This window comes from Belonocnema kinseyi, chromosome 4 (genome assembly GCF_010883055.1).
Source record: "Belonocnema kinseyi isolate 2016_QV_RU_SX_M_011 chromosome 4, B_treatae_v1, whole genome shotgun sequence".
NCBI classification, from domain to species: Eukaryota; Metazoa; Arthropoda; class Insecta; order Hymenoptera; family Cynipidae; genus Belonocnema; species Belonocnema kinseyi.
Window position 1 is genome coordinate 93,984,291 of NC_046660.1, and position 20,997 is coordinate 94,005,287.

The window sequence follows — 20,997 nt, forward strand, 5'->3', positions numbered from 1 at the left end:
CCTATCCCGTGGACTCATATAGCGCGCTTCTCAAAACGATCAAATGCTAAGCGCCCAAGATTTTAAATTGACTAATTAATCACTTCTTTAAAGGCAGAAATGTTACCCAAAGTAGCATTAGTAACTAGTGCGTACATTCCGATAATAACAGTGTACCCTTCGCAAGAGGGCCGAACACTAAGCACCCATGATCAGCAAATAGAACCAATCCCAGTAGCTTTTGCGAAATATTAAACTATTTCTGGCTCTTGATTCGGGTTCGCTTGTTCACCTCTATTAGCAGCGTCTAGAATCCTTTGTAGCAAGGATCATGGGCGCTTAGAGTTCGGCCCTCTGGCGAAGGGTACACTGTTATTATCGATGTGCGCACTGGTTACTAATGTTACTTTGGATACCATTTCTGTCTTTAAAAAAGTAATTACTTAGTCAAGTTCAAATCTTGGGCGCTTAGCGTTTGATCGTTTCGAGAAGCGCGCAATATAACACATTGGTTTGGCTAAACATATTACTGACTACTTTCTGATGCGTGATTCTTATAGTGACATCGCTTTTGTCGCTAAAGTTACTAGGATTGGTTTTATTCGCTGATCTTGAGCGCTTAGCGTTCAACTCTCTTGCGTACGGTAGAATGTTATTATCGGTATGTGCGCTCTAGTTACTAATGTTACTTTGGGTACCATTTCTGCCTTCAAAGAAGTGATTAATTAGTCAAGTTAAAATCTTGGGCGCTTAGCGTTTGATCGTTTTGAGAAGCGCGCTATATGAGTCAACGATGTAGGCGAACATATGACAGACCACGGTCTGAACCGTGATTTCTATGTTGACATCGCTTTTGTAACAAAATCTGTTGTAATTCGTTTGATTCACTGATCTTGAGCGCTTAGCGCTAAAACTGTCCATTTTTTTTGATTTTTTTACGGATATTTCATCCAGCACTTATAAACTTAAAAATTACAAAGTTTCAGCTAAATCCGCCGAAAGCCATTTTCCCATACATTTAGTGCGGGGTTCTTAACCCTAAATTAAAATTTCGTAATTTTCTGTTACTTGTAATGGCATAAAAGTCGCGATATGAAACTTGTAACTTAATTCGACTAAATTTACCATGATTATATCAAACTTATTATCAGGAAGCCATAATTTTGCCAAAATAAAGAATAATCTCGAATGTTACGAAATACGGAATATGTAATTACCGGAACCGAAAATTAGCGAAAAAAGAAAATTTCCGACATTTTAGATTAACAATAAAAAAATAAAACTGCCGAGAATGTTTATTAATTGGAGTGTTATTTTACATGTATGTATATGCATTGTTAACATTTATAAAAGTTCTATTAAATTGAAATCTATTCAATCTGTAGTATGTAAGATTTAGAATACAATTTTATTCTAACAGCTAAGAAAAAATATATGAATTAAAAATTTTTTTGCTGGGAAATTGAACTTTTGACAATTAGAAATTTTGGGAGTTCACTAATTTCATAATGTTGAAAATTCGGGATTTTGAAATTTCTGGTTTCAAACTTTCGGAAATTTTCCTAAGTTCATTTACTTTTACTTTTTTAGATATTTTAATACTGTTATTAAATATTTTTTGTAGTAGGGTGCTGTTCTCCGTTCGGGATATTTATTTTTCGGCAAAACTAAGTAATATCATATGGTTTAAGCGTCTCTGAGACATAAAATTATGAAGATTAAAAAAATTAATGTTTTGAAAAAATGATTTTATATCATTTAAAATAAGCTTAATATATGAAGGAATAGTTTAGCAAGAACAAACATAACGGATATACGAGTATCTATCATATCACGACGAATCTAAAAAAGAATCAAGAAAATAATAATCAAAGATAGCCTTTTTGAGAAAATTCGCTTTTTTTATTTTGTCTAATAATTTACTTCAGTTTAGTCATGTTTCAAAATGTTTAAGATTCTGCAAGGAATTCGAAATAACGTATATTGAACTACAAGTCGCTGTAATGAAAATAAAATTATGTCAAATTGTGCCAAAAATACGACTTTCTCAAGGAATTTTTATTAATTTTTTCATAATTCTCCAAAAATATTCGAGCAGTCCTAAGTTCATAAAAAACGATTTCCCGGTGAAAAATAAAACATATGTGTCTTATATTTTGGCTTGGAAAATAATATATTTCACCAAAATTTCCGTGATGTCCAGAATATCCTACATTTTCACAGTAAAACACAAACCACCCTTTCCAATTTCTTTTTATTTTCCAGTTCATGTGGAGCAGAAAAATGATTATATTATTTTTCGGTCTTTATTGGACCGACAGTAAAAAAACCAGTGGCCACCCTGTAGAAATATTAGTACATTTATTGAAAAACGAACTAAAATATAATTACTGGGATTCAAGGGAGGAAGACCAAGAGTTCAAAGGTCACGTGCCGAATTTTTGTGTGCTTTTGAGTTACCTAATACTGATGACGATCCTGACAAGCGGTTCAGCCTCTCGATGTTATCAAATAGTTTTTTTAGTTGAATCCGATCCTCGTATGGTGAGGCTTTCCATTTTTTTCCTCGAACTCCCACAAACTTTCCCCGAATACCCCAGCGTGGATTTTTCTTACCTCGAATTCCGAAATACCGAAAAGGCGATAGCTTTTTGAAATAGTAGGGTGCACTCTCCCCTCTATCTCTCAATGAGCCTGCTCGATTAAAAAAAAATCGGGACTAAAATTAACGAAAATTATCTAAATTAATCTTTCAAAAATCATAAACTAGAAAAAGTAATTATCTATAATTTTATTATTCCCTAATTAATTATATAATATAGTGATTAATATAACTTGAGGGCAGAATTTAATAAAAAATTAAATAGACGATTTTGGTTAATAGAATCCACTGTAGGCGTCGAAGCTGGGGTTTGAAATGTATATTTTCATTTTACTTTCACCACCCCATTCTACATATTAAAGTTTTTTGTTATATGAACGTAAAGCGTGCGCAATTAACAGTTGTTAATTAAAAAATTAAAAATGCAGGTCTATTTACCTTGTAAACTCAGTGATGCCCTCTTGGTAGAGTCACTAGTGGATCCATAGGAATTTTCTACACTCCGTTTTCCTCTCATTCCCTGAAATCCCATAATTATTCATTTATTGATAGGATCTTTTATCAATTTAAAAATTAAAAATTGTAAAATGCGTCTTTAATGATAGTTATATATGATAGTCTTTGTTGCTATTATTATTATATTACTATAATTTGATTCCAAATGTGGAATCCAAATCCATATGCATATTTTTGTTTGTCGAAATTTTGCGAGGTACTCGCAATTCCCAATGTAAATGTGTAAAATACATAAGAAAAAATCACTTTATGGGATTCTTGAAATAAGTATTGTGGCGTGTAACCCCTAACATGCTCCTACGGTGCCCCACTTCATTCTCGTTCTTCTGCAACAAATTTTTATTGTTGGTCTAGTAGAATAATTATTTTTGTTTTAAAATAATTGTTTTTTTTCTTCTAAAAAATTCGTTCTTTTTTCTAGCAGAATCAAAATGATGGTTGCCTTTTTATATATTTAATACGTTTTCCATACCTCTGATTTATTATTTGACAAAATCCGAGAGAAGACCACTTTTATTTTTATACGTTTTAGTATACGTTACCTTTTTATATTACATATTTTGATATTTTCGCTATATTACTTAACAGATTAATTTTGTTTAACGAATTTCTATGAGTAAATTCAGGAGAGCATATTGATTTGCTGTGATACCTATTATTTTTTTAAGTAAATATACTTCTTTGATTATCTTTCGGAATTGTCTAAACAATTATTTATACAGGGAAATTTTCTAGGCAGCAGTAAAAGAACACTGTCTCGTAAAATATACTGACAGACAAAGTACAGTAACATTTTATAACAAATAAAGAAACTACGATACACACATTGTTGCGATTCCACAAAATACTGGAATTAAATAATAATGAACTATTTAAACAATTTATAAGCAGGAAAAATAATTTTTTTCAATAATCACTAGTTGTAATATTTATAGCAGAAAAGAAAGAAAATTCCCAAATTTATTTGAAAATATTGTTAAAACAAATAAGAGTTTGTTAAATAATAAATATGAGGCGATGAAAACTTGTAAAGAATATTAAAATGGAACCTCCATTATTATTCTGCGAGAAAAAGTTGACTTAAAAAAAAAACATTTAAATAAACGGAATTTTCTTAAACATGTGGATGTTCATTAAATAATAAATCGGAAGTATCTAAAACGTTATCAATATATAAAAAGACAACTTTCATTTTGATTTTGTGAGACAATTATTGAAACAAATTGGATTTGTTTCAATAATATCAAATTACTTAATAATATTGATGAATAGTCCAGTAGGCGAACAATAATAATTTTTTGTGAAAAAAACGTGAGTATCGTGCAGAATTTATATTTTTGGACTTAGGAGTACTTTTCGGTGAAAAATCCATATGTGAATGATACATAGAATTCTTAAATGGCAAGTCATATAATCTCCCCGTAACATTTTTTCAAACTCATAGAAGGTATTACAAAAATTTCAAAATGTGATTTTTTCCTGTGTATTATACTTAGGTAAATTGCGGTTGTCTGGCGGCACCTATTAACATAAAATTGACAAAAAATAAAATAAATTTTTTTGAATAGAAACTATTTTAAAAATAAATATATTTTGGAAAATAGAATAATTTAAATAGATTGGTTCAGAATCAACCCCAAAAAATGCAATTTCTTTTTTTGGCTTTGAAACCGAATTGGAGGTATGGTTGCATTCCTGCACGAAAAAAAAAATTCCAATGAATTTCTGAATCACCCTATTGAAAAACCTTTAATGACCTTTCTTGATATATCAATAGCGATGTATGAAATTTAAAAAAAAGGATACTTTTTATAAGAGGAAGAATTATTTAAAATTTAGAATATACCACTACTGTTACTTTGAAGAAAATTTGTTTCAACAAGACACATTGATTGATCTTTTGATGGTTCTCCGATTTTCTGAAAATAATATTTTCGGCATAAGATAGAATAATCAACTTGTTAAAACAAGTGCGAGATTTTTGTGCTCATAAGGTTAGCACAAAAAAATACATCCATAGTGAATTCACCCATAGTACTTATAAGTTGTACGTTACTTTTTAAATTTCTTCACGATATTTGTGAATATTTAATTTATAATATAAATAAATATTATTGATAAAAATTGCTGCTTAAAACTTTTCTCTTAAAAACAAAATTGATTACCTGGAATCCCATTATTGCTCGTTTATGCAATTCTTGAACATCGTCCAGCGAGTTCTTTTTGCCTCTCATTCCCTGGAACCCCATAGGTGCCCTTTTCCCCCAGTCTTCAGTAAGTTCTTCCCTTTTTCCCCTCACCCCCTGGAATCCCATGGCTAAGGACCTTTTTTCATATTCTTCAGGGTAATCAAATGTGTAGGACTTTTTACCCCTCATTCCATGGAATCCCATTAGTGCTCTCTTTTCTATGTCTTCCAAAATCTAGAAAAACAAGTCTTCTATTAACGTGATTAAATAAATTATTTAATTAAAATTAAAGGTTTTTTTGGTATATAAAACAAAAACTTGGCACCCATGTCAATTATTCCTGATTTAACGTTAGGGAAACAAAAAATTAGTATTTAACTATATTTATGAGGAAAATCCTTGTTTTTTGCGAATACTTCCAGGCTTTTTTTTATTAAATGAAGGCTTAAACGCGCATCGACTAAAATCCTTATTAGCGAATATAACAGGAAAACATAAAGTTAGTTTTATATGTAAATATAAACGTATTAATATTAAAATAAATGTTCTCGATTATTTAAAGAAATATAGATCAGAAAATAATCAGGAAGATTCATCTTTGTAGAAATGTAATTAAATATTAAAAAATTCTTTTTTTCAACTACAATACGTTTCCCTTTAATCAATAAAAAGCACTGTCTGATGAATCTAAAGTAAACAAAAATAGCGTGAACTATTATTTCTATAAAGTAAGGAAGGAATGGAAGATTAAGTAAAGAAGATGCAGCGCTGATATAGAATCTTTTATATAGCCTCGTAAATATAATGCTGATTCGAATTTTTCTGGATTTACGGGAACAAATCGACTGCTTCCAACTTGTTGAATCTTTTTACCTCTTCGAATGATTTTTTTCCTCTCATGCCGTGAAAGCCCATAGGACCTCGTTTGCTGAAGTTTTCATCGGATATAGTTTTCTTTCCACGCATACCCTGAAAACCCATGGGTGCTCTCTTTTCGTATTCTTCATTATAGTAAGGATCCTCAAACACTGGTATCAGGTATTCCTTTTTTCCTCTCATTCCCTGGAAACCCATGGGTGCTCGCTTATCAGCATTCTCGGAGAGAAAATTTTCATCTATGTCGGGTCCGAGCACAGTTTTCTTCCCACGCATACCCTGCAATTAAATTTCAAGCATTATTTTTTTGAGTTATAAAGTCTACGATTAAATTTCATGAAAAGTAATAAGTAAAATAGGTCATTTTTATTCATGAATATATTTCAATTGCTATGTATCAGTGCTGGGTTGTATTAAATTTAAGATCTTGCTCATTTGACGAGGTTTTTTTTAGAGAAAAATAGATTCATATTCATGTTTCGTTTCCCCGGACCTATAGGAACGTGACCTTTACCATTTGCCTGTTTGATGAGTTATTGAAGATAGTTCTAGATCATTTTTCTGATTTCCTGTTCGAGCAGTCTTTTTCTGACATAAAAAATATTGAAAAATTTCTCAGTAAATTCTAGAGTTTTCAGTCAAAAACTTAAAATTTCTTTTCCGTTTGCAAACATAAATTTATGTAAAATAACCTGGAAGAAAACTACTTGCTATCAACTTTTTATAAATTAAAGTTTAGTCACGTCATGAAGAATGTTCAGAGAATGATTTTTAGCCACTGCATTTTATTTTTGACTCCTGTTAGTCCCCATGTATTATTATTTTTTTTAACAAAATTTTGTTCCTGCAAACTGTTAAAAAATATTATTTTTCGAGATAAATGACAAAGTTCAGGAATTTATAGAGCTATACTTTTCTATCACCATATTTTTTAAAGTTTATAAAATTTATATTTTTCTAATTTTTTTAGAAGCTTCTGGAAGTACTGACACAATAAACGAATACAGAAATGAATGTATTTATTTTCTTAAGATAATTTCAAATTATTTATTCCAATTTCGTTTGTTTACACAAAAACGCTATATATCTGTTGTATCAATAGAATTTAATTTTCTTTGAACTTCATTGCACCTCATTAATCTCAGGAAAAAGTAAGTATCCATAACATGTAGAAAAATATCGTTCAAACAAATGAATGTTTTAAACAATTAGGTTATAAGTTCTAAAATAAGAAAATACTGAATAATAAGTGAATTACTGCAAAATATTGAAAACACCTTATAATTATAATTAAAATGGTCTTAAAAAAGATTAATTATTATTTATTTATTGTGCTATTGTTTCCAGAAAATACTAACTTCACTTTTTTTGAACGAAAAATGGTACAAATGTGAATTATTTGAACAATTGGGAAATATATTAAAAAAATATAATTCCTGAAATGCTTGAACTTCAACATTTATTTGAACAGGAATTGTTAAAACGTTTGAAAATTAGTTTAAAGATACTTTGAAGGTTGCGTTTTACTGAATAATAAACATTTTTGGCAACAAATGTTTTAAAATAGACGTCTTACATGATATTTAAAAGTCAAGCTGCGATTTTCGATTTTCGCTGGAATTTTCCGGATACAATACAAGGGGGTCAAGGAAATGAAATTGAAAATTATTGGGTGGTAATTATCAGATTACATTCCACAAGAGTTGACTAAAATCTCCAACAAGAAAAGAAATTTGTAATCGATATTTGGACCACCCTAAGTTCTAAATTCTTGCCAGATTCAATTTTTTAAACTTGAATCATTAAAAATTTTAATTTTTTTAAAAGTTTATAATTCAATGACAGTATTGATTTTTTCTTCAATAAATGTAGTCATTTTAAAGATACGTCTAGTTGTTCCGCAAAATTGAGGGAGCTGGAAAAGGTAATGAATCAGTCTGCCTAAAATGTTTGGAGAAATAGTCAAACTTTTAATAAATATTTTATTACATACTCATTTGAAATTTCGGAACAACGCGGAACTTCGATAATATAATTAATCTGCAATAGAGTATATTTAAAAGTAACTCAAGTTATCCAGTTTTACAAAACTTTCAAAATTATTTTCGATACTACAAGTCTCATTTTATATAGAAATTTCAAACCTCTTCCATCTCTTTTAAAACTAAATTATTAAATTAAAAATACCGTAACGGCATTGAAAAAAAGATTAACTTTCTGTCTTAATAACTGTCTAACAATTAATTAATCTCCTTTGATAATTCTCTAATATTTTTTTTTAGATTTTTTTTGAGATTAGTACAAGAAGTAAAAAAATAAAGTAAACTTAAAATGGCGAGCAGTCCTTGCACAAAATGAAAAATCCAACCCATGATCGTGTACATCTGAATTAGAAGTCAATGTGCGTAGAACGATTCAAATCGATGGGTAGCAGATCTCTTGGGAAGAAGTTTCGTTACTGGCGTAGACATTTTCCTGTGACCGGCAAAAAGTAAAAAAGAATAATCGTGCTTTAAGAACTTGATCACGGTTTACCTGAAATCCCATGGGAGCTCTTTTCGAGTACTCGTCGTTTTCTGAGGATAGAAGATCCTTCTTGCCTCGCATCCCCTGAAAACCCATTGGAGCTCGTTTCTCTTGTGCCACATCATTCGATGCACTTTCCTCGGCGAATGAAGAAGTCACTATGAATACAGCAAAAACTATTGGGCCAGCGAACATTCTGCAATTAGAATAATATCAATGTTAAATTAGCAACTTAAATTCTCTTTAGTGATTTTGTATCCTGAATTAGCCTGGATTTTTATTTCGTAACATTAAAAACATAAATATAAATATAAAATTTTGAATGAAAAACTTTCCAAATCAAATAATTCTAGATTCAGTAAAATTAAAAAAAAAAAGAAAAATTAGGCCCCTATCATACATCCCCTCTCCTACTTATTATAACCCCACAATACATCGTCCTTTTCTAGCATTTCATACTTCCCTCCCAAACTTCTTCCAGGAAAAGGTACGAGCGGACATCTGACTGAAACTATGAGGGTCCGGGACTATGAAACCCTAAAAAGGACAAACTTTTGAATGGAATGAAAAGGAATTGAACGGTTGAGAAGTATTGTTTCTAAAAGAGAGTGTTTTAAATTGTATAATTTGAAATTGAAAGTATTTGATATTAAAAAATTTTAATTAGAAGCTCTCAAACTTGAAAATTTGATACTAAAATTTTCAAAACAAACAATTTCAGATTAGAAGTAGGAAAACTAAATAATTTCCAAATAAAAGGAATTCAAAGCGATCAAAATTCGACTATTTCAAATCGTAAACAAAACTGAACGTTTCAAAATCAAAGCTTGTGATATGCTAGAATTTTAAATTATCCTTAAATAGAAATAATTAAAATAACAAAAAGCTTTTAATGAAATACCTTAAATATTGAAATTTTGTAAAAGAACGTTGCAAATTAAGTACGTTCAAATGGAAGTATTTGAAACTAAAAACATGTTTATTTACTAAGAATTATGACATAGAAACATTTTTTAAATCAATCCCTTCAAAATGTGAATTATTTAGCGTAATTTAAATCGTTTTAAAATTAGTAATTTTCAAATTGTTAATTTATACTTTTTGAAATTTAACCACTTATATTTTAATGACAAAATTGCAACTTATTGAAGGGATAAAAATAAAAATTGAACATTTATCATGAAACTGGACAACTATACAGTTTTAATAATTAAATAAATTATTCAATTACTAAGGCATCAGTTTCAGATAGTTAATTTTTCTCTATTTTTTTTAAACAATGCAATTTTTAACTTTTTAATTAATTCAATTTTCAACACTGCACAATTTCAAGCATTTCAATTAGAAAATACTTTGTTTAAGTTGAGTTAAAATTTTTCAATATTTCGGAACATTTTCCAATACAAATTAACTTAATTTTTAATACATAGTTCGATAGATACTCTTTTATTCTGGTAGCATTCAATTTAAAATCGTTTAGTTATAAATCCTTTCAACTGAAAATTCTGCAACTATATAGTCTTGTAATTAGGTATGCTACGATTATTATAAAGATTTAGCAACCAGGCAATTTCGGACGTTTAAAACTGAAACGAAAACCTCTGCAATATTTAAATCTAAAATTATCAAATTTAAAACCTACTGAAATTGAAATCAAATAACTTGCAATATTTAAATCTACCAATGCTTGTTACACGAAATTTTCCAACTTCAAAATATTTAATGGTGAAATTTTCCTGATATTTTTTATTATTTGAAAGTTTTTTACGAACATTGTTTACATTTTTGCTTATGAAACAAAAAAACTTTTATTTAAAGGCCCAAAAATGAAACTGTTTTACAAATTGCGCATTTAAAACTATAATTATAAATTAAAATAATAGAAATGACAAATAAAAGTGACATTCGAAGTGTTTGGACCATTTTTTCAATAAAAAATTTCACTGTAATTTTTTTTCAAATTGTGCTTCATCATTTTTGATATTCAATCATTTTAACCTAAAGTGCAAAATGTCAAACTGACGTATATATTTACTAATAAACTGTTATATTGACATGGAAGTCTTTGTAGAGAGTGAATAAAGATCCAAAAAGCGAGAAGAAACATAGGAGATTTAATGTAGACCAATGAATGAATCTTAGATTATTATATATAATAAATAATAATATTTTAATTATTCTATAACTTCTTTACCTTAAAATATTCTACTTTGCAAAATGTACAAGGACATTAAATATTTAGATGTGATTTAATTGAAATTAACCAAGGGATTGGAATTGTAAATTTCGTTCTAGCATACTCAAAATCCTGTGGTGTGGCAATGTACCCGTGATGCATTTTCAACATAAAGTGCACGCAAACAACATTATATCTTACACAACTATAGTGGTGGTACCCACCAATTTATTATATAAAATACTCGAAATATTGATTTATTACCAAAGAGAGACTTTTGAGAGAAAAAAATACTTAGGGTTTAAAATTCACTTTTGATTTGTAAAAACTTCGAAGTTTGTAAATGATAAGATTTCTAAAAATGTCCACTAACTCTCTCGCTGACAAATTGAAAATAACATTTACCGGAAGTATTTTGAGAAATGTGTCGAGTCTAAGTGCTTATGGAACAGGAAAGTAGAGTGACTAAAAGCTGCATAAAAGTTGTTGGGAAACAGAGTACAAAATATTTATACATTAGCAATATACGAGCGAAGCTTGCTTGAACGGAAAATCGAATTTTCACTCGTAAATCTGTGGCATTATAGGTCGAAGAAAAACAGATTATCTTGAAAATTATTCAACCCATGCTTATGAAATTTTTTAATCGAAATTTGAAATAAGAAAATGAAAATCCAAGACACTAAAAGAAATTGGACTTATCATTATCAGCTCATTTAAAAAAAAATTATTTTGATTTCAAGGCGAGGAGAAAAGGTAAGTTTGCTGATATTCAAATTTTAACCCTGCTATAATGATTCTCTTGCGCCTGGGTTCGCTCACGGATTATTCAATTTCATGCTTGTTTAAAAGTTCTCCTTCCGAGAAAAACAGGGATGATAATCGAGGAACAAAGAGATGTGATTCTATTCGATTATACCAGTTTTTCTTCGATGACGCCGATAAGCATAATAGCTTTCGGGGATGTTTTTGTATGACAAGTAGATGATAACGATATCGCAACAAAATTAGAATAGGAGACATATTTCGGTTTAAAAATGGATTTTTTATTGTATTCTGCATTATAATATTCATTAGAATTAAAAAAACAACAGATTTTTCAATTACATGGAATTGCTTTCTGAAAACATTTTATTTTTTGTTTCATTTAGATTATTAAAAGTTTACCTCTATGCTTATTTTTATAATGATAAACAAGAAATACTCGCGCCACGCACGCGATTTTTTTTGTATTACGCAATTTTTAAATTTAAATATGAAATTAATATAATATTGATATAAAATTGTTGTATTACATAGTACTTATCATCTAAAATAATAGGAAGGACAATCAAACCGTTGCCTTATGTTCAAAAATACCAATTTTCGATAAAAACCACTAATATAATCTAAGGTTGTGCGAAATTGAAAGTTAAATTTCTTGAGTCCAATGATTTTTTGTCCAAAATGACCGATTTGAATATTGTAATAATTCTCTAATTGTTTTTTTTTTATTAACGATATCAATTTTAAACGAAGAATATTAACATAACAATATAACATAATGAAACATTGTTTCAGGTCGCAAATCCTTTGTTTAAAAAAATACTGTTTGTCCAAAATAACCGACTTCCGGTGACAAATGACAAAACTAATATTGTGCTAAAATCGTAGATCTTCTTTGAAATATATACACATTTACTGTGAAAAACGCGAGCGCAACCTAAAATTGTTCAAATTTTGTTAAACCTCTTAGAAATGAGACGATTCTTTGATTGAAAGTATTAATTTCCGGTATAGAAAGTCAATAACACTTAAACTTAAAAATTTAATGACTAAATGATCAAAATATATAAAAATAAAATAATTTTGAAGATCGTAAATCTTTTTTAGGCTTAATGTTTTTTTGTTTAAAATAACTGATGTCCGGTGCAAACAGTGCAAAATGTTAACATAAATTTAAATTGTGATTATTCTTTTAAATCTAAAATATCTATTTCGATATTTCTTGGAAAATCTCTAGCAATTTCTTTGTCTTTCTTAAAATCTAACCTAATGAAATTTTACGAACAATATCAATTTCCGCTGGAAATCGCAAAAATTCTCAAAATTTTTATTTTATTTGAAATTCAATTATTTTTCTAATGAAAGTATAAATTTTCGGTATAAAACGTAAATTAATCTCCACTTAAATTATTACAAAATTATGATTTTTTTTTAATTTAACGATTTTTAAATAAAATATATATTTTCAACAAAAAAAACTAACACAATCCGGATTGATTCAAACCTGTTAATTTTATTATTTTAAACAAAAATAGTCGGATTTAAATTGAATTATTTTTTTTTAATACCAATTTTAGGTGAAACACAATAATATCATCTAAAGTTGTTGAAAAACTGTAAATGTTCTTTAAAACCTAATAATTTTTCATTAAAAATACTTATAATGTCCGAAGAAATACGCTGACATAAAAAACAAAAAAACATTCAGAATGGTAAAATTCTTCTTCGGACCATAATGACATTTATTTAAAATAAGCGACTTTCTGTTCAAAACGTTAATATAACCTGAAATTAATAAAACAATCTTTAACATCTAATGATTTTTATTTAAAAATTTCAATTTCCGGTGTAAACCGTTAACATAATCTAATATTATTGAACAATAGGAAATATTGACGATAACATTTATTTAGGAATGCTACTTTTTGCTGAAAAAACAACTTTGAAGTTTTAGATATAATAAGTCTTCTTCGAAATCTAATAAATCTTATTTAAAATCACCGAATTCCTGTGAAAGAAGGACATATAACCTGAAGGGTCGTGGTTACAGGTACGGAATTTACCGTACGAATAGCGACACTTTTTCGATACAAATAGCGTGAGTTTTTAAAGCTGCTATTTGTATCGAAATTTTATTAAAAATATACGACTTTTTTCGTCACTTGTAAAGACCTACAACCTGACAATGTGCGAAAAATAGCAAACATTTTTTGAACTATAATAATTTTTGTTTTAGAATTCCAGTTTTTTATGTGAAACGCTAAAGGAACCTAAAGTTGTTAAAAATGAGGAATCTTAATGCTGATTTTTGTTGAAAAAAGGTAACGGAATATAACATTTTAAAAAATGTTAAGTTTTTTAAAACTTGACTATCTTATATTAAAATGTTTCTAAAAAAAGACTAATTTCTAGCGGAAAGAAGTAACGTAAAAGATATGTAATATTTTAAATAATCTGACAGATCATTTGAAGCGTTTAATCTAACTGCGCAAGAGTATTTAAAAAGTACAAATGTTTCTAAACTGACACAAGGTTTTTCATGTGCTGTTATAAACGGGATTGTTTGTGGATTTAATTTTCAGAACTTCCAATTTAAAGCATAAAATAACTCTAATGAATGAAAGCTAATCAGGTTCTCAACAACAATGATTGCAGTTACGACATTTTAGAGACATATGATTACACCACGTTTTTTAGATATGATGATTCATAACATGAAAATCTTAACTCATCTTTATTGGTGAAATTATTATATGTACATTTTTCCTTCTTTGAATGTTTTCTGCGGAAATTTCGGAACATTCATTTCATCAAGTCAAATATTATTTTAATAAAAATAGTCATATTTTGACGTTTTCAATAAAAGGCATTTTGTTCAGACGAGTGTGCTATCAGGAAGCAAATGTGGTTGATTAATAATCGCTGTTGCCGAAATGAAATTGATCAAAATTTTTATTTATTACTAAAAGATTTCACCATATATTTTAAAGGATATTTTGGTAGAAAGATAACGCGTAATTCTTGTCAATATTACATAAGTTTTTTAAGTACTTGTTTTTTTTCTACTTATTGGATATGCACAAGCTGCTTTAAATTCTGTTTTAAGTATATAAATAATATTCGTGCGAAGTTTGTATCAAAGTTGAAAATAAAAACAATATTAATGCATAGAATTCCTGAAAACAAAACCAAGAATCCAAAGACCAAATTCGAAAAACCACCATAAAAGGTTCCTATTGTAATTTGAAAAAATCCTCTTGAAAAAAAAATCATTTTCCTCAAATAGAAAAAAAATTTTAGACAAAAATAAAAAAGAGGAAAGAAAAATGAGAACGACCTTTCACTTGAGTATTAGTTATCAAAGAGAGAGCATTATTGTTTCGTTGCGTTTTAATCTGCTCAAATTTCTCTTACCTTGATAAGGATGCTGTTTTTTATTGTTATTTGATAATAATAAAAATGAAAAAGACGAAATAAATAAAAAAATAAACGGAAGGGAATTTTGTTGGTTGTCTTCTCATTTTTCTTTCCTCTTTTTTATTTTTGTCCAAAACTTTTATTCTTTTTCAGGAAAATAATTATTTTTCTTTAATTAGGAGGTTTTTTTTTCAAATTACAATAGAATTATTTTATGTTTTTTGTTTCTTGTAAATTGTAAAATTTAAAAACAATACTATTCAATGTTTAAAATTTACTTTTATAAATTGTCCAGGCAGTTTACACTGCAGTTGAGAATTGAAAACTTTTTCTTGTACACGAATACTGAAATATAGTTTCTGAAGTTTGTACGACCTGCTTCAAATTTATCCTTGCCAGCTGCTCAAGATTTTCTAAAATCGTTGTTCTTTTTATGTTTACTTTTTATGTTACTCATGTTACTTTTCGTGTCACTTTTTGGCTAACTTGTTCTGATGATAATGAATATTTTCGTATTTTCTGGGTGTTTAATACATTTTTTTACATACTTATAATAACTTGCCATCCTCCATAACTTATAAGTAAATACTCTGTGTTGCTCACATTTGTAATTAGGCTGTTTGTATGTATCCTTATTACATGAATAAATAATAAGAAAATTGGTTTTGAAGCGGAATCTATGACTCGTTAAGCTTGCAAAGAAAGTTAAATTAATTATAGTTTTATTAGATAACTTAGATGCCACTTTAAGAGGATTTCGCAGCAATAAAGGTATATAAGATACCAATATATATACCAATATATATATATATATATATATATATACAACACTTATATACCACTTATATAACACTTCTTCATAAGGACAACCGCAGGATTTCACCGGGAGCGGGTGCTTATCTGGAAAATTGCACCCGCTCCCAGCGAAATCGCGGTAAAATTTCAGCCACAACCACGTCTCACGACCGTGAGATAGTCTGTTACGGAATCAATACGACGGTCCAGCAAAAGCCTCGTTCACCCTAACACGAAGCGACCCAAGAACTACCGCCTTCTGCATTTTTCCCGCAAGTGTTTTGGTATATTTTTGCCACGTAGGGATGCTATTTAGGCCATTAGCGAGTGAAAGCTTGGCACCTCCAAGAGCGCCGATAATAAGGACGATTTGTTTAACAGAATATTTCGGGTACAATCGTTGTAACTCCCTTATAAGGTCTCGATACCTCTCTTTCTTTTCATTTTCCTTGGCTATGATGTTTTTGTCAGCTGGTGCCGAAAATTCGATAACGAACATGGTGCGCTTCTCCAAGTCAAGAAGAACCATGTCAGACCTTGAGTGAGCAACAGAAACAATTGTCGAGGATATAAAGTTCCAGTATATGCGGCACTTCCCATTCTGGACAATTGACTCGATTTCCCTAAGAGCATTTAGAGGAGAGATATCAGGGTTAATGCCATAAGAGTGACAGAGATGGTAATAAAGCACTCTTAGTGCCGCACGCCCTGAAGCTATCATCAGGAATGTCTTGGCTCAAAATGTGGCGACAGTATGTTAAGGTGGAAATTACACCATCTTGGCATGCAAAAATGAAACCCTCCATACCAGACTTCAATCCCGGTGATTTAAGGAAAGCAAACGTTAGATCACAAGACACTGACTGATCCTTCACATTTCTGTGGAAGACACCGTGCATCCTCTTATCGAGGAGTTGTTCACGAAAGTTTTTCTCTTGAACTTTCTTAATCCGGGCTTTCAGGAGTGAGTACTAACCCAAAGTCCATTCCAATTTCCTTAGTATATCGTTCGACAATCCCTAGGGCAGGTTCAATTGCCCGAACAATCCTATCATTTAGGATAGCTGTGAATATCTTATAAAGTGTGTTCAGACAAGTTATTGGCCTGTAATTCTTCGGGTCAGCTAAGTTGCCTATTTTCGGCAGGAGTATTGTGCGCCCTTCCACCAACCACTCCGGAATCGGCTCTTCAAACTTTAAATATGAGGTGAAAATACGGGCCACATGCTTATGGGTTGAAGAAAACTTTTTTCACCAGAAGGTTTTGATACAATCTGGTCCCGGTGCGGAATAGTTCTTCATCCCTCTTAATACTTTTTTCACCTCCTCGGTAGTAATGGGTGGGCATTCTTTATCAGGTGTTATGAGGGCATCACATAGCTTCTTGAAGCTATTTATATTTTCTGAGTCTTCGTCCGGTCTATGCTGCACTTCGTAGACTTCTCTCCAAAATACTTCGACCTCCTCTGGTTTCGGTGGGTATTCGACAGTAACTGGAGGGTCTTAGAAGAGTCGAGGTGGGTTAGAGAGAAACTGTTGATTTTCTCTGACCCACCTCTCCTTCTGCTTTAGACTTCTCTTAGCGTCAGATAGTATCCGTATTCTCTCAACAATATGCTGCCTGATGGTCAGCAGCTTTGACTTATGTCTTTGACTTATATCTTTATGGCGAGTTGATGCATTTGTCTTTTGGTCTTATGATCAACCGTTGGTTTTCTTTTACGGTTTGCGTCGGCCAAAGCTCTCGCTGCATTATACACACAATAATTGACTGCCCAGAGGTCGGATTCTCCGGGAAAATGTCCACGAAGCTCATCATCCATTTTAGCCAGATCTTTAGGCTTGAGAGAAACCTTGGTATTGATGTTTCTCCGGGTCATAAAGCATCGCTCTTCCTCTATTGGATACCTGCCCGCGGTTGGTCTTAGTGTCGCCTCTCTTTCTCTGTTGCCGGCTTGTTCTAGCTGTGGTAAAGTAGGCGTTCCACTTACATAGCCCCTTTTTCGGAGTAGTTCAGCATGGTTTCATAGACGTTGCTGCGAAAAGTGCGATAGCTCCGGGTGTTCCTCGCACCACAGAGCATGCAGCCGTGCCATGTATCCCCGTTCAGGGGCCACACTCGCATCGTAGCACTCTGGCAAGTCGTGATTCAGTCGCTCCGTCCACCCAAAGGTCGCGAGATCCCGCTGATCCATCGCATTGAATCCATATTTATTGGCTCCCCCAGCTCTAGATTGGTCGGCATTGTTGGCCGACCCATTGTCGGGAGCCCTGCGTGTTATGTTGTTTTGAACCGCACTTAATACAACTATGTTTGGTGTTATCATTGTTGCTCCCACGAGAAGCTAGGGAAAGGGGTTCGTCCATCCTTGTAGAGCCCCGCATGCAAGGATAAGGCTGCGTACTCTGAGATGTCGCCCGGTATCCCAGAGTCACCGTTCTAGACACCTCACCCATGTGGCATTCAGCTTTCGGCATGGTTTTCACACCTCCGCTTGGGGGTTAATTCTTTCGGGACCACCCCTGGACAATTGTTCGCGGCTGCCTATTTATTTTTGTAACCTTATTCAGCAGAAACCCTTGGTACAGGAACCCTCTATCCGCAACCCGAGGATGCGTTCGGTGGCTTTGTCACAGGCCCTTCGGTTTGATTCTAGAGAAATCAGAACCGAACCGAATGGTGCGATGGCGATATATATGTATGTATGTATTCATATGTATGTATGTATGAATGTATGTATGTATGAATGGATGTATATATGTATGTATGTATGTATGTATGTATGTACGGATATGTGTGTCTGTAAACATTGCTTAAAGATTCCCTTTCAATCACCAAAGTTAAGCTATGCTTTGCTCAGTTATACTCGAATGGGGTCGTCGTAATAAATGGAGTTTCGTTTTAAAAGCTTTATAAGTTGTCTTCACTGCCAAACTACAATACTCTTAGAAAACTTCTCAACGAAGTCTAAGATAAGATGTTTGATCCTAAAATATAGGGTTTGTATTAAAAAATAAGATAACCAAAATTTTTGACGAAAATGAGCTTTTTGCATAAACAGTTCTTAAAAAATCATGTACATGTTCTGTTAAAAGTATTTGTTCTGTCAAACACAGTGGAATAGCAAAAGGACTTAAATAACACTATGTTCCACCGTTTTCAGCAGCAAACTACCTATAATATTTAAATCTAAAATCTTAAATACTCATTTTCTACAAAAACCCATTTTTATACATTTTTAAAAAATAAACATTTTGACGTGCAATCAGAAACGATAATTCGTTAAATATTATTGATTATTTTTAATGAATCGTATATCTTTATTTTTTTCATATACCTCCTTTCAGCGAAAAATCGTTTGTCACAGTGCGATATCGTCACACTAAATCTTTATGTTCCGGGAACAGAATAATTTTTGTTTTTGCTATAATACATTTTTACTTTTATTAAACCTCTCTGTATCTCGAGAGCAAGTTTTAATTTTCTTTTCATTTGTAAAATAGATTTTCAGTCGCTATCCATACACGATTTTTATAACTCACGAAATTGAAACTTCCAAATTCTTGAATGATTTACTCGGAATACCAATGTAGCAACTCAATATGTCAGTAGTATTTTTGTTTATTTTATTTAAACTGAAAATTGGACTTTTTATCGTGATTCTCAACCGAGCTTTCTGCAATACTAGGTTTTTGTCATTTTGAAATTGTAAACTTCCCCATTCTATTTCTCGGTTTTGGATTATTTTGTTTGAACATGCTTTTGCAGCCTCATTTCAGAAACAATTTAGCTTAAGATTAAACTTTAGTTTTATCTTGAAATTGCGATTTATATAGTACAGAATAGCTCCTGAAAAATTCCGATTTTGTTGGTTGCCTAGTTCTGTACTGAAACGACTGAAACCCTTCAGATATGCTACTAAATATTTGTACAGGAGAAATCTGGTATCCTATATATTTTGTACAAAAAGGCAAAAACAGATTTTCTTCTTTTTATTGCCTCATTATCAAATTAAAATATAAACTTCAATTAAAATTACTATAAAATATGATAATAGTAATAATAAATGGTAATTTATATTAAAATTGCTAAATCGACTTTAATAGAATTTGAATTTCAATTTTAATTGCCTTTTAGTGTAGTGTAACTTTTATTTAAATATAAGATTTTATCTCAGCAGAAACGAGAAGAAAAGAAAGAAAAGATAATAAGTTAATGTGCAATTTTATATCGTAAATAAGATGTTCTTAAAACACTCTTTGCGGAATTTTGAGTTTCCCTGATAAAAAACACTTTAATTTTAAGTATATATGTATAAATTAAGAATCTCAAATTTGGATGACATTGAAAATCAAAAACCCAATTCTTTTTCTTCTAAATCTTCCTAATTAAAGAAATTTCGAATGTAAATAATCAAAATTAGAAAAGTTTTAATTGGAAAACTTAAAAAGTGCATAATTTTTCATTGTAAATTGTCAAAATTAAAAACTCTTCAATTTTAAAGATTTCCATTTTAAAGTTCTACAATTTTAAAGAGTTACAATTAAAAATAGTTTTAAAGTTTAAGATTAGGAATTAAAAATTCTTCAATTTTCACGATTTAAAATTTTAATTTTTTAATTTTAAAGAGTTTTAGTTCAAACCCCTTTAATTTTAAAGTATTAGAAATAAACATTTCTAAATTTTGATGAGTTTGAAGATCAAAAGTCAAGTTTTTAATTCTGAATCTTCCAAATAAAAAATTGAAAACTCTTTGATTTTAAAAATGTAGAAATAAAAATGTTTAAATTATGATGATTTTCATGATTCTGAAGAACAAAATTCAAGAGCGTTTGATTCTAAACCTTCCAAATTGATGAAATTTCCAGTTCAAATCATCAAAATCATATCATTTTTAATTATGAGACTTAAAACTTTTATAATTTTTAATTGTACATTTTCAAAATGCAAACTATTCAATAGAAGATTTACAATTCAGAATTCTTGACTTTTGAAAATAAAGAATTGCAAATCATTAAATTTTCCAGATTTATATTCCTCAAGGTACGTAATTTCGAATGTTTTTTTAAATGGTTCAAGTTTGGAAAATTATAATGTAAAAATCTTGAATTTTAACGATTTGCAATTCAAAACTCTTTAATTTTACATCTTTACA

At 30.3% G+C, this 20,997-nt stretch overlaps 1 protein-coding gene across 3 annotated transcripts in view; it reads right to left on the minus strand.

Annotated features, from left to right (window-relative positions):
- The window catches only part of LOC117171185 (tachykinins), a 133,209-nt gene that overhangs the window by 8,536 nt on the left and 103,676 nt on the right, over positions 1 to 20,997 (minus strand). The window contains exons 2-6 of one of the 3 annotated variants that reach the window (XM_033358262.1): positions 8,698 to 8,884; positions 6,160 to 6,255; positions 5,263 to 5,520; positions 3,020 to 3,101; positions 2,440 to 2,673 (exon numbers count right to left, since the gene is read on the minus strand). In XM_033358262.1, the coding sequence (XP_033214153.1) occupies positions 2,440 to 2,673; positions 3,020 to 3,101; positions 5,263 to 5,520; positions 6,160 to 6,255; positions 8,698 to 8,883 (856 nt within the window). In that variant the 5' untranslated portion in view covers position 8,884. Of the gene's footprint in view, positions 1 to 2,439; positions 2,674 to 3,019; positions 3,102 to 5,262; positions 5,521 to 6,159; positions 6,442 to 8,697; positions 8,885 to 20,997 lie in introns of all 3 variants that reach the window. The other 2 variants (XM_033358261.1, XM_033358263.1) reach the window with 2 other exon arrangements.